The 16,441-nt window shown below is 46.0% G+C and overlaps 1 protein-coding gene across 1 annotated transcript in view; it reads right to left on the reverse strand.

Annotated features, from left to right (window-relative positions):
- The window catches only part of CCDC186 (coiled-coil domain containing 186), a 38,023-nt gene extending 21,788 nt beyond the window's left edge, over positions 1 to 16,235 (reverse strand). Inside the window, exons 1-2 of the mRNA XM_075534640.1 lie at positions 16,022 to 16,235; positions 375 to 1,058 (exon numbers count right to left, since the gene is read on the reverse strand). Of these exons, the coding sequence (XP_075390755.1) occupies positions 375 to 997 (623 nt within the window). The 5' untranslated portion in view covers positions 998 to 1,058; positions 16,022 to 16,235. The remainder of the gene's footprint in view (positions 1 to 374; positions 1,059 to 16,021) is intronic.
- Positions 16,236 to 16,441: the final 206 nt, after the last annotated feature.

A 16,441-nucleotide genomic window follows, 5' to 3' on the forward strand; every position in this document is an offset into this window, starting at 1 on the left:
GGTGATTTAACTACTGAATTCTATGATGTGTGAATTATGTGCCAGTGAAGCTGTTGAAAAAATAACAAATACTGCATTTTAATGACTTCTCATTTGTCTGAATGTCTTAATTTTCATTAGATCCTTCTACATTCTTTCAAAACTGAAAAATTTGACTTGTCTTTATGTAGATTTCTCGATCTTTGATGAATTTATACTATTTAACATTAAGATTTTCCCTTGATATGTAGACATTAAGTAGCTAGGCAAACTTGATAATTACTTGATTATTTAGCAAATTCATATTTATCGATCAACCACTCTGTCAACAGTTCAACTGTGGTTTTCCTTGAAAGGATCCCATCTCTAACACCGGAGGGGAATCAGACACTTACTTCTTTATGGTGCGTTCCTGCTGCAAATACTTCTCTTGCACACATTTCTCAAACAGCACTAGCGCATGCTCCCCCTTATTCAGTCCATTCGGCACGTGGTGTTCATCTGCCAACGCCGTAGATAAGAGCTCGCATTCAATTTCTTCCAACAAATCCTCTGACGGTGAAACAGTCTTTATTTGTGAAAGAAGTTTCTTGGTAGACTCTGTGTCATAGGGGCTTTGGGGACTAGCTGCTTCTGTAAAGGTAGATGACCTTAATTCCTCCAAGATTTGTGTTACTGTCTGCACTTCTTCACTGGATTTGGAAACCTGCTTTGGAGAATCCGCATCGGGAAAACCAGCAGTTTGTTCCAATGTTTCTGGGCATCGGTCTGTCTGAGCACAAGAATCCTCCCCTCCATCATGACCTGGACTGGAATTCTCCTGCACTTCTGCTGCATTACTGTGTTCATGAGGCTGGCACGCAGTTGGCTCAATGCTTGCTGACGATGGATTCAACTCTTCTTCTAAGCTGCTGCTTACATCACCAGAAACCAGACTGCAGGCGACTTCCTCTACTTCCGATGTCTGCCCAGTGTTCTTGTCACCGGAAGTGCAGGCTGGGTGCTCCGTTTCTGACATACTCACGGGCACCAGTTCACTCTGAACTTCTTCAAATCTGCTCCTGGTCTGCGTTGTACATCTAAGAATGTCAAAACATTACAGTTACTGGTTGGCTTTAACCCAGACTCTCTAGAGATGGTATGCATGTACTATATGATGTGAACAACTGAAAGTCACACATCTCACCACTAGCAATCCCTTAAAAGCCTTTATTTGGGGAAAAAGAACAAAGAATTAGACAACCAGCCCAAGTGTGCTACAGTCAGGGGGCCATTCTCTCTCCTCCCTGCAAGAAACACAGTGCCACTTGTCGATGCCAACTGCAGCGTGGCATTCCTGATCAGCCCAATCACAGGCCCGGTGAGGAATCACCCTAGGAACTCGCTAGAAGATGAACACCACAGAGGCTCCCCCGAATTCTACCTAAGAAACTGCAAGAAAATGAGGAAATAGATAAGAGTGAGGCTAGAAAAGAAACTGCACAGCAAGAGAATATAATCAGTGCACATAAGACATCATAAAAATATACTACAGAAATTAAAGTAAACAGGAGCGGACCCAACTACCTACAGCCCAGAGAGCGGCAGCTGTGACTGGTCTCTGAGAGGAATTTGTGTTTTAGGCAGGCAGTGTGATCCTGGGGAAGCAGCGTGGGGATATTCAAACATTCCTATGGAGAACACACAGAATCAAATGGACCTCCTGGGCTTTAGACCTACGTCATGAAAGCAACATTAAAAAAGAAAACCATTCAACAAGGTTAGAATACACTCTATTTCTCTCTTGTTCAGGAGCGTCACCATTCTAGCCATTATATAAAAATTAGCCACCTTCTCAAGCAATCTTGGGATAAATGTAAGACAGTGCATCAATCTTAATGGAAAAAGCAGCTTTTGCTGGTCTCGTCAGCCACCAACCAGGCATGCACAGCATGGCGCATTGCCACTCACATGCGACCGGAATGTCAAAGATGGGCAGGTGATAGTTGCACAGAAACATGACAAATTGTTCCAGGTGTGAAGTATATTTAGACAAAACATAAAGATTATATTTTTAAAAGATTATATTTCTAAATAACAGAAAATATGATGGTATGTCTCTGCCAGTCAGATGGAGGGAAGGCAAGGTGGGAAAACAATGGGCAAAGGAGACTGAAGACTGGTCTGGGTAAATTTTGTTAAGAAAGACCTACTGACAGATTTTGAGAATGATATGGAGCTTCTAACACACAGTATTCCAAATTTGTGCCACCTCTGTAGTGATCGTGAGTAAGGGGAGAATGCCCATCTCTGGAACTCTTTTCTGGAGTAGAAAGCCTCATCTTTTTTCTTGAGGTGTGGCTAGTGGTTTCGCACAAAAGTGATATTATTCACCGAAATGCTGAAAATGAGAGGAATGATTGCTTATTAAAGACCCCACCCTCCTAGTTTCTATACTGCCCACTAATTTAGACTGTACCTGAGGACTCTGCACTCCCTGTTGGTGCAAGCACGCACACTGCATTACGGTCCCCCGCACTCGCATGAGAAGCTTGGAACAGACAGACATTACAAGGAAAACGCCTGACAAGTTCGTTGTCCCTCCACACGCAAACCAATCCCTCGCTACACTGAGCCGTCTCCGACACCGCAGCTCCGGGCTGCGGTCCTTCTGGAGCCCAGCAGCACACTGTCCCCTGCGGAGCCCCAGGGAGCACAACCAGCCACCTGCCAGCAGCTCACTGAGCAGCCAAGGCGAACACTGCATCTGACCGGCACTGGCTTGACTGTACTCTTAGGGCAAAGGAAAGTAATTCCCACATAGGACGGTGGCCAGCTACATTATCTTCTACCATTTCAAGATACATTTTATGAATCCATTGCTATCCAATTTAAAACCTTACCAATTTAGAAATGAACGTAAAAAATATTGAAGGGAAATGTTTGTTTTTTTAAGTAGAGCTAGTTAACGCTATACTAGTCAATGCAGAAGTTGCTTAAGAGCTAGGAAAATGTAGTGGATAGCAGATAAAGAGTCTCGATAAAGGCAGGACTGCTGTGCTTGCTACGGCGGCACACTCTAAACTGGAACGACACAGAGAAGACTCGCAGGCTCCACATGTGTGTCTGATGCTTGATTATTGGCTGGTTAGTTTGCTGCGGCACTAATGTCGTGGGTCATGTGGGAGTTCAACTTTGTCCTAAGATGACTGCCCGAGTGGGGGCCTACTTACCTCTAGTCCCAATACAAGAACCGTAAGTCCTGATAAACATGGCCCGGCTCAATACTCGCTTTCATGAGCTGATCACTGGAGATAAGGGTGCCACAAGTATGGTGAAGAGAGCAGATGGTGTCCAGCTACAACCAGAAGAATAGTGTCGCTGCTCTGAGAGGCTTGTAATCAAACAAGCAGCCAACTAAGCAAGGAGGCAACTCAGTCTAAGTGCACACAGAAACCACACCGGCTTGGTGATGCACAGGAGACAAGTGCACAATTCAAACAGGACAAAGGGAAAACGGTCAGAGCTTAAACTGTGGACACCCAATTTGTGGAGGGCAGTGAGAGCCCCAAACCCATCTGCAGAGTGTTTAGTCTGCAGGTTCAGCCACTGGCAGTGCCCCTGGCCACAGGTGAAGGTCTAGAACAGCCTTACTATCAAACATAGATTATTGTAATCCTGATTAGGCAGATAAAACTTGACAGTGGGCTGTGTGACCACCCTCTAGAGCCAACCTGAATTTGTTCCAGGTGCAAGGATCTCTTTCTTGATCCAGGCCTTTTGGATACAGATGGAAGTCCTTTCTTTCCTGCCCATTGTGGTACCGTTATCTCTATCTTGCTATCGTTTGTCCTTACACTTCATTTAGTTTTTGTTCTTTCTCATTTCTATTGGGTTTAACCATTTACGAAGAACAGGAGTGGAATACAGATAATAACTGATACAAGGATTTGTGGAGGTATAGGGTAGGTGAGGGAGATGGGGTGAGCGAGGTATAGGGTACGTGAGGGAGATGGGGTGAGCGAGGTATAGGGTGGGTGAGGGAGCTTGGGTGAGTGAAGGTAGGGTGGGTGAGGGAGATGGGGTGAGAGAGTAGAGTGGGTGAGGGAGATTGGGTGAGTGAAAGGTAGGGTGGGTGAGGGAGATGGGGTGAGTGAGGTATAGGGTGGGTGAGGCAAATGGGGTGAGTGAGGGTAGGGTGGGTGAAGGAGATGGGTGAGTGAGGGGATTTGGGGAGTAAACAGTGAGGGCAGGAGGGGGGAGCACTAGATTACACAGTTCATTGTTAAGGTAATGTAGTCATGGGGGGTTAAAAGAAATTGGTAATAACTACAATTCTTTTTGACATGACTGAACAACTGAATTGTATGATGTGGATTATGCGCCAATAAAACTAAAAAAAAAAGTTACATCATGAAACTTGCAAAACAACTTTAAAACAAGGGGGAGGGGGGTAGATTGCAAAGGCACTCCAAATGGTGACTACAGTGAAGGCAGAAAGAGAAGCTCACCATGAACTTGAAGGTGCTTACCTATTTGGGTGTTAGGCTTTGTCAATGGGAAAGCACTAAGCAGCCACTGGCGACTATCAGTTCACCCAGCTTTCAGGTACTCAGAGATCAGTCCTCCAATGGTCACTTTCACTCCTAGGATTTGATGACTTGAACCAACAGCTCTTAGTTGATGCTTCTATTTTATAAGTCTTGGGTTCTTGAGTTACAGATAGCAATTTATCCACCTCCTCTTGGGAAATTCCTCAGTAAACCAGTTGTACTTCTTTTCCAATTTCATCTCTCAACACATTCCTAAAATTGTCACTATTTCACTATACCAGTCTAAATCAGTCAAGTCAAACCAAACCAAAAGACAAAACTCACTGCCACTGAGTGGACAGCGACCACAGGAACAGAGTAGAACTGTCCTTTTGGGTTTCCGAGGCCTTAAGTCGTTAGGGGAACAGAAAGCCTCATTTTTCTCCCTGGAAGCAACTGATGGAAGCAAACTGCTGACCTTTTAGTTAGCAACCCAACTCATAACCTACTACATACTACCAAACCAAGTCAAACTTGTTTCCGTCGGTCCATGCTGACTCGCAGCAACCCCTGTGGGTAATCTGTATAGAGCAGTAGTCACCTATTTGTCTCATGGTAAGCACGAACAGCTGACTCTGGGGTTCGCACTCAAATGCTAACCTGACAGCATCACCAGGCTCCCCAACTAACACATTAACATTCCCATGGCTATGTCCAAAAACCAACTCCAGTGCTACTTCTTCCAACGTTTCCTTCAATGAAAGCATGAAAAGAATCTCTCATACAGACCATAGCATCTACCCCACTTACCCGCATGAAGCACATAGTCACAGCCTTCCTGGGCATTCTTGATAGGCTGCCCCTATGAGTTGGCATCAACTCGATGGCAGTGAGTTTGGTTTGGTTCTTCAGCCTTTGACATGATCTCTGCACTTGCAAGAAGGCAAATGGCCTTGCTGTACAGCACGTCAAAGGCCTTAAAGCTCAAGTAAAGTACGAGTAATAAAGTATACTCCCCACTACACTTACACTACATTTTGCAAATGCCTCCAGAGCTCCCCAGTGGGGTAAAGGCCCACTGGGTTTACACACTGATCCGGGGAACCGCACAGCTACAGGGGGTTGGACGCGGGCTGCGAGGTTTGCAAGGTGCTGGGCAGTGCTGGACACAAACATTTGCTCCAAGTCCTACGGATACGCATCTCTGTAAAATAAGACAAAACCCCACAGACACTCTGGCTTTAGAAGCACCTAGCTACACTTAGACTGGAAGCTATTTTACACGGTGGGCTCCTGTAAATAAAAAAGTACTTCCTGCACTCTTTCTCAGCCATACCTTTTGAAAAAGCCATCAGATATAAATTGGCATTTGATATAACCACTTAGCTTGCTACATTGTTTTCTGGCATTCAAAGAAAGAATGATTGGCTGGAGGCAAGGAGGAAAAGGAGAGGGCTAGATGAAGAGCTCCGCGTGTACACAGAATGAAAAGTACCCAGAGGGGCAGCAGACAGAAGACCTCGGCTGCCAACACAAGCAGCCCGGGGAAAACAGGGGAGCCCTCCACTTACACTTAGCCATCCTCATCTGGGTGCTGCCCCATTTTCCTCTCTTTGGGGCAAGTCATCAAAGTTACTGAGGATGGAATAGCCAGTAGGAGACCAAAGAGGATGAAAAGTAGCCATTTGTTTACAAGGCTGTTTTAAGAGGGGCTTGGATAAATCAACTACCACTCACAGGTATAGTCATTACAATGACAAATTACAATTTACACTACTTAAGACACAGAACAAAACCACCCCAGGTTATTTGACTTTCCAGCAATTCTTACTTATTAGAGGAAAATATTGTATTTAAAATGTAACTGTCCTAAAATTCCTGGCAATTCAAGCACTTTTTAAAAAATATCCCTCATCAGCTCCCAAGCTCTTTCTGTTTCAGACACAGTACGACAGGACCAACTCACACTCAAACACCAGTTGCGTGAGAACTGCTTTCACTCTGCCTGGAGCTCATCCATCGGCAGTAGGCAACTGGTCAAGAAACTTTTCTTACTTGCCTTAAGGGGAACATTATTATTAATAAAATCTGTTAGGCTTAAAGCCACCCACTTTGGATTATTTCTAAATGACTGAAAATTTAAAAATTCACACTTCTGCAAAATGATTTCCAGTGGAGAGCTACCCAACAGCTACACAATGGCTGTATAACTGGATTTTCTCCAACCCCCTCCCCACAAATTAGCAATGTACACACCAAAACAACTCTGGTTTCTCCAATAAACTGTAAATACATTAGAATCCAGTTCAACGAGGTGTGACTACAGGTTATTGAACTTGCTCACAGGTACCAGGTCAGAAACACATTTCTAACAAGACATCCATTCATTCCTTCATTCCATTATGTCTGGCCCAACTCCTAATGTCCAGGTTTTGTTCTAGGTCCTGGGAGCACGGCCGGGCATGAACCAAGCCGACAGTCCCTGAGGTGGCCCGACACAGGAGGCTCTGTGCTACATCTCTTCCTCTTTTATCGGTTCCTGCCAACAAACACGAAGACATTATAGATTACAGCGTATTTATTTTAAAATTACAGAGTTTTCATCCTAAGACCTGCCCTCATTTCATTAGAAATCTGACAATGCGGGAGTACTTTAAACGGGAAAAACCTAACTCAAATGAGCTTAAATATTATTTACAAGCACTCACACATTTTTTTGCATTTTTTAATCATTTTATTAGGGGCTCATACAACTCTTTTCACAATTCGTACATACATCATTTGTGTCCAGCACATTTGTACATATGTTGCCATTATCATTCTCAAAACACCTGCTTTCTACTTGAACACTTGGTATCAGCTCCTCATTTTTCCCCTCCCTCCCCGCTGCCCCTACCTCCTGAACCCTTAATAATTTATAAATAATTATTATTTCATCATATTTTACACCATCTGACATCTTCCTCACACTGTTCTCCGCTGTCCATCCTCCAAGGAGGAGGTTACATGTAGACCTTGTCAACTGTTTCCCCTTTCTCCCTCCCCCTCCCGATATCACCATTCTCACCACTGTTCCGGAGGGGCTCATCTGTCCTGGATTCCCGTATTTCCAGTTCCTATCCATGCCAGTGTACATCTCCCAATCCAGCGGTTATGTAAGGTAGAATTGGGATCATGATAGTGGGGGGGGGGGAAGCATTCAAGAACTAGAGGAAATTTGTATGTTTCGTCATTACTACACTGCACCGACTGGTTCATCACCTCCCCATAACCCTTCTGCAAGGGGATGTCCAATTTACCCCAGATGGGCCCTGGGTCCTCACTCTGAACTCCCACTCATTCACAATGCTATGATTTTTATTTCTTTGATGCCTGACACCTGATCCCTTCGATGCCTTGTCATCTCACAGACTGGTGTGCATTTTCCATGTTGGGCTTTGTTGTTTTTCAGTTAATGGCCCCTTGTTTATCTTCCAGCCGATGGGACCCTAGATTGTATATATTTTGACAACTGGGCACCATCAGCTTTCTTCACCACACTTGCCCACGCACCCGCTTTGTCTTCAGTGTTTGCGTCGGGGTACACTCACACATTTTTAACTATAAACAAAGCCATTTCATTCTGTGATGCTCACCTTCTCAACATGATTACTGAAAACAAAGTGGGTACATAAGCAAATGTGGTGAAGAAAGCTGATGGTGCCTGGCTATTCTTGTAATAGATATAGCACCTTCTAATAGATATAGCACCTGAGGTCTTAAAGACTTGAAGCTGAAAAGCAGCCATCTAGCAGGGAAGCCATATATCCCACATGGAAGATGCACACCAACCTGTATGATCACAAGGTATCGATGGGATCAGGTATCAGGAGAACCAAAGCCCATCTGTAGACAATTGGACATCTCCTCACAGAAGGGTCACAAGGAAGGGACGTGCTAGCCAGTGTGCAGTATAGCACTGACGAAACACACAATATTCCTCTAGTTCTTCAATGCTTCATCCCCCCCCACTATCATGACCCCAGTTCTATCTTACAAATCTGGCTAAACCAGAGTACGGACACTGGTACAGATAGAACTCTTGACACACAGAATCCAGGACAGTTAAATCCCTCAGGGCCAATACTGAAAGTAGCGATTCCATGAGGGTAGAGGGAGGTGGGGGGAGAAGGGAGACAAAGGGAAACTGATCATATAACCCCACCCCTACCCCAGGGAACAAACAATAGAAACATGGGTGAAGAGAGACAGAGGTTGGTGTAAGATATGGGGTGGGGGGGAATTTATAAATTATCAAAGGTTCATGAGGGTGGGAGGGAGGGAAATAAGGAACTGATATCAAGGGCTCAAACAGAAAATGTTTTGAAAATGATGACAAAAACATATGTACAAATGTGCTTGACACAATGGATGTAGTTATAGATTGTGATAAGAGCCCTCAATAAAATGATTTTAAAAAACACAAAGCAAAGTCATTTGTGTTCCAAACTGATCAGCTTTTGAAGTGGTATCCATTACTCCTGTCCCTCGGCACGAAGGCACACTGTTCGTGGCAGGAAAGGCACACATTTCTCTAACACACTTGGGAGGTACAGGAATAACTTATTTTTGGTTAAGTCCTCACAAGAGTTTGGGTTAAGTTCTCACAAAGGGATAACTTTTATTTTTGGTTAAGTTCTCACAAGAGTTTGACATGGTAATTAAAGTTAGAAGCAATCAATTAAACCAGTGTATCTGCACATTCTGACCTGATCTAATCACAACCCCCAAACAACTGATTCTTTATAGAGCAAACAAAAAAACTCAACAAACTCTGCCTTCTAGTCGATTCCAACCCATAGAATTGTCCCTGTGGGTTTCGGGGGACTTATGGGGGACTCTTATGGGGGAGAGACTCTTATGGGGGAGACTCTTCTGGGGGAGAGACTCATCTGTCTCCCATGGAGCGGGCTGCTGGTTTAATATGCTGATATTGTGACTTGCAGCCCACGATTTGCAGCATGTAACCCACTAGCCAGGAACATTAAAAGACATGAATGTTTTCTATATAAAGCTTTTTAAAAAGCAAGCAATAAATTAATAGAAAGGAATCTGTGTAAGGAACATGAAAACCTCGTTTCAAGTCTCATGGAAGATGCAGATTCAATTCTACTTGTAAAAGCTCAAGACTGGGCAGCTGATTTCAGAGAACTCTACGTTGGCTCTATCAACAGTAAGACATTCCTAAAAGTGGCCACACGGTAATGAGACCTCTTGGTAAGGTTTAACTTTAATCTTTACAGTTTCCGTAAGTAAAACATGTCACTAAGTTTTAAGTTACTTTTACACTACAAGCTGGAAAAGTGTGCTACCTGTAGCCAAGATCATGGTGTATGATAGAAGTTGGCCTCTGAAGCTCAAAGACAGGGTTGATTTTTGTAGTATATGAATTATATCTCAAAAAACGATATTAAAAATGTTAAGAAGACTCAGAACAGATGTAGCAGAACCTATCCCCACACCCCCCAAATAAACACTAGCAATCCTTTTAGGACAAGCGGGTCAATGGCTACATTTATAGATACCATTATCAAGTAATATTCCCATATAAAACAGAGCCATACAATTTGACATATCTCTAATAATTGTTTTAATTTAAATCAGGAAATTAATAGTATAAAAATATTGTTTTGAAGCTACTTACATAGCTTTGTATAGATCTAATGAAATAGACTCATTATAAAATGTATTTGTGGGTGTCTGAAGCCAGGGACATGGGAGGGAAGGCTGTAGTCCTGCTCTGCTGGTATAGTGGGCAGCTGCCTACCTGCACCTCGGCTCCTGAGTCGGCAGATTAAGCATTTTATAAATTGTATTTTAAATACGTTTTAAACTTGTCAAAAAATGTATTTGTAGCTATTATTTTTCCTCAAATCTGAAAACTGAGGGGAGGTGGTAAAAATGTATTTGACCTAGTTTCCTTTTCAAAAGGTGACTAACTTAGTGGGGGAAAAGATTTTTAAATGATAAATGGTATGCCTTGTACGGGGAGCCCTGGTGGTGTAGTGGTTACATGTTGGGCTGATAACCACAAGGTCAGTAATTGGAGACGGCCGGCCACTCCTCAGGAGACAGATGAGGCTTTCTACTCTGGTAGAGCACCAGTCTTGGAGAAAACGGCATCAGCAGTTCTACCCTGTCCTATAGGGTCCCTAGGAGTTGGAATCAACTTGATGGCAGTGAGTTTAATTTTGGAGATGATTTGTACAATATTTGTAAGTGTTGGTTAATTTTTAAATTTTGAAGTCACCTTTGTCCTGGCCTTGATTTAGTATGGCAAGGTTTTTAGAAACAATTTATGCCTAAGCTTTTCTTTTTCTTATCTTTTTTAAAAATAAATCATTTATTGGGGCTCATACAACTCATCACAATCCATACATACAACAACTGAGTAAAGCACCCTCATACATTCGTTGCCCTCATCATTCTCAAAATTCGCCTTCCACTTGGGTTCCTGGAATCAGCTCATTTCCTTTCCCCTCCCTCATGAACCCTTAATAATTTATAAATTATTTTATGCCTAAGCCTTTCTTACATCATCATCCCTACCCCGCTCACTGCCATCAAGTCAAGGCTGACTCACAGTGACCAGCAGAGGGTTTCCGAGGCTATGACTGGTTACCGGAGTAGAAAGCCTAGTCTTTCTCTCAAGGAGATACTGGTGGCTTCAAACTGCCGGCCATTTGGATAGAAGTCCAACTTGTAACCGCTCCACCACGAGAGCCCTTTCCCTACACTACACACCGTATCAATTCATGTCACCTACTGACAGTACTTGATGCCATCACTACTGACACTGAGTCCCTCTGTGTCTGTCACTCTTCACAAGTGTCGCTCTCAGTGTGAGTAACATTTCGAAATCTCATAGCTGAGAAATTGAGTTCAATAGAGAGAAATCTGAGCAATGTGAAACCAGAGAGTGCTTTATAGATTTAAATTACTAGGTTCTCACTTCTTCCCTTAATATAGTAAGTATACTATTTGTCATTTGTCATTCCCTTAATATAGTAAGTATACTATTTTTAAAGGCCAGATCCACCACTGCAGAGTAGACCTGTTCCTCGGGGTTTCCAAAGCGTACAGCTTTAAGGGAGCAGACAGCTCAGTGAGGGTCTTAGAGGCACAGTGGTGAAAGCACTAGCTCTAGCACTAGCTAAACCAAAGCCAAGGGTTCAAACCGGCCCAGGGGGAAAGATGCGGCAGTGTGCTTCTGGAAGAGATTCACGCCCTTGGAAATGCTAGGGGACGGTTCTATTCTGTCCTCTGGGGTCACTATGAGTTGGAACTGACTTGATGGCAGTGAGTTTTTGGATATGTTCATGAGCAGTTCATGAATCAGCTTCAGCTATTTAAAGCACCAGGGCAGATCAGTAGTTATTCTTCAAGGAAAAGAGGAGTCTCTGAATTTCTAAACAAGGCTGCTTCAGCCAAGCATCCCCAACCTTAGGGGTGAGGGTGCTGTGGCTGCCTCCACTGTGACAGCATGTGTGGTAGACATGGCTTTCCCCTGAACGTCCTAAGCAGCAGCAACAGCGGCTGCCATTCTGTCACTGTTTAGCAGCAAAGGATGACTCCAGAGTTTAAGGGTGACGGAACTAGGAGGTTACAGTGGTTACTGGATGCAGGCACTCCATTCTAATTGCCAGTAAATGAGGCTCTAATTAATGCCAACACACCTCCCTGGAATCCACTGTTTAAAGACACCTCTAAGGTTATATGAATTATTCTGAATCACTTAAGGTCTTAAAAAGATAAAATCAACAAAAACACAATCCATGTGTTCACTGTCTGTAAACACCCATAGCTGGGTGGATTCCAACCCACAGTGCCCCTCTCGGCCAGAGCAGAGCTGCCCCAAAGGATTCCCAAAGCTGCCATCTCCACAGGAGCAGGTCGCAGGTCTTTCTCCCAAGAAGGTGGTGGGTTTGAACCATGACTGCTATCGAGTTAATGTACATGCCATCCAGCATAATGTACATGTTCCAATCAAGGTCCCATCCCACTGCTGCTGTCCTGCCTGTCGCTGTGATCTATTGATTCACCACCAAGCATGTCCTTGTTAAGCTTCCACGTCTCTGTAAACCCTGACTCACAGTGACCCTCGAAGACAGGGTAGGACTGCCCTAGTGGGCTTGAGACTGTGACTCTTCAAGGGAGTAGAAAGCCTCATCTTTCCCCTGTGGGGCAGCTGGGGATTTCAAACTGCTTACCTTGTGGTTAGCAGCCCAACTTGCAACCTACTATGCCACCAGGGCTTCCGGTTCTAAGGCAAGGAGGTCAAGATGTCAACCTATCTTTCCATTTCTGAATATGGGCATCCGTCAGAGATATTGAGGGCTCCGTTCCAGCTACTGCATTAAGACAAATCTTGCACTAGAGCAAGTCACGCAAGTGTTCTGGTTTCTTGGTGTGATGTAAGAGCTTAAACCGGGAGCAATGGGCTTGAAGAAGACCAAGGTCAACAGTTAAAGCCCAAAGTCCATTTGCATACTCCCCAAGAAGTTTAAGACTCCATTCTATTCCTTTTGGCCCTTAACCAGGAATGTGAACACAATCCTGCTCTCAGGCAGAGGACATTAGATATTAGATTACCATCACCCTCCTAACCAACCAAGGGAGGGACAGCCTTCCTAGGGGTTAGCCTGGGTGTGTTCCCCAGGGAGATTGCCACACTGAGTTCCCAGAGTCAGGAGTCACGCTGTGGCTGCCTCGGTTGAAAGGCCCTAAACCAATCTTGTAACCCTCTGCCTAGCACATGTACATGTTGGAACCACGGTCCCATCCCACTGCTGTCGTCCTGCCTGTTGCTGTGATGTATTGATCCACCACCAATCATGCGTCTTTGTCTTCCCATGTCCTTGTTAAGTCTCCACGTCTCTATAAGCCAGTGGTTCTCAACCTCCCTAATGCTGTGACCCTTTAATACAGTTCCTCATTTTGTGGTGACCCCCAACCATAAAATGATTTTTCTTGATACTTCATAATTATAATTTTGCCAATGTTATGACTAGGGCGACCCCTGTGAAAGGGTTGTTTGACACCCCCCCAAAGGGGTCGCGACCCACAGGTTGAGAACTGATGCTCTAAACCCTTGGATGTCATAATGACCATGTACTAATGATGGCCCTTATCCTGATTATGTGTCTTTGGCTTGGCTTTTCCTATTTAAGACTCAATGAGCCTTCACCCTAAATTATATTTGGGGTCCCATTTCACCCTAAAACAGTGCATATCAAAGTTATGTTTACACTACTGTTGTCAATTTAAAAGCCTTGGAGGCATCGTGGGCTCAGTGTTGGGCTGCCAACCTCAAGGCTAACAGTTCAAAATTACCAGTGGAACTCTGGGAGAACGATGAGGCTGTCTGCTCCCTGAAAGACTTAAGTCTCGGAAACCCTGTACAGGTTTGTGCTGGAATCAACTCAGTGGCGGTGGGCTTGGTTTGGGGTCTTGAACTCTGTCTATTATGTAGCAGCATTGTGAAAATGTTTGAATACTGTCAGGATGACCAAAAGGTGACACAGAAATGGTGCCCAAAGACTTGCCACAACCCTTCAATGTGTAAAAACAGCCAAAACCAACCAGGCCAATAAATGGACATGCAATAAAGGCAGTATGCCTGTACCACACTTTCTGAATGTAAAATAGACCAAGGAGAGGAAGGAAGAAGGAAAGGAAAGAATTCGGGCCACCACCACTGTGTTCTATTCTGTAACGTGGTTAAAGGCACAAGTGACAAAAAACTATGGAGGGAACAGTGTACTTCACACTCAACGAGATGGTTCTGTTTCACCAGCAATTTCTCCTGAGCCTTTATTTTTCTCACAAAGTTAAAGACACTGGCAAATAAGGTGGTGTGGTCAGTATGCGGGAAGGCACACCCACTACCATGGTCCACCTTAAGACTTCCTAGTGGCTAAGAGTTTCTGAATGATTACCAGTCCAGCTTGAGCAAAACGGACTATTTCACATGTCTTTAGGCGAACTCCTGGCCTATCATTCTGGGAGATATAAAAACTCGGGCCCAGAAGACAGCCTGGCAGTCTGTAATTGCACTAATTTCCCTACACAGTCTTTTCAGCCCTATGAGGCAGGTTAAAAAAAATATATTGTTGAGCATATTCCAACTCATGGTGGCCCCACAGGACATGGCAGAATTGTCCTGAAGGGTCCCCAAGGCTGCCATCTTGACTCAAGCACAGTCACCAGTGCCTCCCACAGAGCAGCTGGAGGGTTTGTGCTGCCCACCCACTAGTGAGCGGCTGAGCGCTTAAACAGTATGCCACCAGATCCTTGATACAGGCGACATCAAACCAGAAGAAATACACTGCCATGAGGTCATTCTGACTCAACTTATGCAGGCCCTATCAACTCAACAACTCAACTCAGTGCCAGAGTCGGTGTGGATTCCTAGGACCCTATCGGGCAGGGTGGAACTGCCCCCTTGGAGTTTCCGAGACTGTAACTTTACAGGAGCAGAAAGCCTCGTCTTTCTCCTGCAGAGCGGCTGGTGGTTTGGAAAGGCCGGCCATGCAGGTCACAGGCCAACTCCTAACGACTCTGACACCAGGTGTCCCACAGGGCCTACAGGGCATAGTAAAATTGTCCCATTGGGTTTCCAAGGTTGGGGTCCTTTAAGGAATCAGTCCCACATCTTTCTCACCCAGAGTTCCAATGAGGTTAGCAGTGGAGTGCTTTAGACACTGCGCCACCAGAGAAGGGAAACTGCGCAACCTGACAAGAATATCAAGTGAACGCTTTCAGATCGAGGTGTCCGGTGACTCCAAACCCAGGCCTCTTCCCCACCAACGACAATCAAGATGTGAATATCAGAGAAAGTTGCTGAATCTCAGGAGCTAAGCAATCGTGACACCTGAGCTGCTCCCCAGGATTGCTACTTGGGGGCGGGGCCTCACCATTTACAGGTTTGAGGGGGCACACATCGGAAAGATCACAATTGTCTGCCTTGCCGGCCCAGTACACACGGCTGCCCACAGAGCAAAGGCAACATGGAAACAATGGGAGTAGCGTGTCTCTCTGATCCCCAAATAGGAAGAATCGTTTCCAAGTTAACTTAAAGCCATAGTACGAAGAGCGTTCGGAAAGGGGGTAAAAAGTCGCTGCAGAAGCGCACAGAACACCCGGGCACGCACACAATCGACGGGGACGCGAAGCCAGCGCCAGGCGACCGAGTCAAAGAGACACTCTGCGAGCTGGTGGTGGGACTTGGCCCTGGCACTCCAGGCGACCGGCCCTCCAAGCACCCCCCTCGGGCCCCCGGCGCCCCCCTTGGGCCCCCCTGCTGCCGCCCCCGGGCCCCCCAGCCCTCGACCTCGGAGGGTGGGGCAGGACAGGAAGGAGCTCGGGCCTCAGTGCCCACAGCGCCCCCTCCCCTCCAGAGACGTCAGGTGGGAGGCCAGCACCGGCGGTGGGGGGGGGCGCAGCCCCAGCGCGATCGCGACCCTCGGCTCGGCCCGCCCCTCGGCACTCACCCCACTTCTCCCGGCCTCGGGCCGCACCCCTAGCGAGGCTGCCGGAGCCCCAGCTCACGGACCCAGGTCTCCATGGCGGAGCCCGACAGACTGGGGGTGGGACGGACTGGGAGATCAAACGCGGGGAGCCGGGCGGAGGCGTCACTCCCTCCGCGGCGGGCTCCCCAGACCCCTGCGGAGCTGACACATCAACAAAGATGGCGGCGACCCTGACGCCGGCCCGGCTCCAGCTGAGAGGGCGGGGCTCCCGCGAGGAGCCAATCAGCACGCGCAGGCGGCGTGACGCGGCGCACCTTGAGCGCCAGGCTAACCTGTCTGCAGTGGGCGTGGCCGGCGCAGCCCCGCCTCCAGCCCGGGACTTGGATTCGCTGGGCGGAGGCGCGCCCTGCCTCCTCTGCGGAGTGGACTCTTCTGCCTTTA

Source organism: Tenrec ecaudatus, chromosome 16 (assembly GCF_050624435.1).
Source record: "Tenrec ecaudatus isolate mTenEca1 chromosome 16, mTenEca1.hap1, whole genome shotgun sequence".
Taxonomy (NCBI): domain Eukaryota; kingdom Metazoa; phylum Chordata; class Mammalia; order Afrosoricida; family Tenrecidae; genus Tenrec; species Tenrec ecaudatus.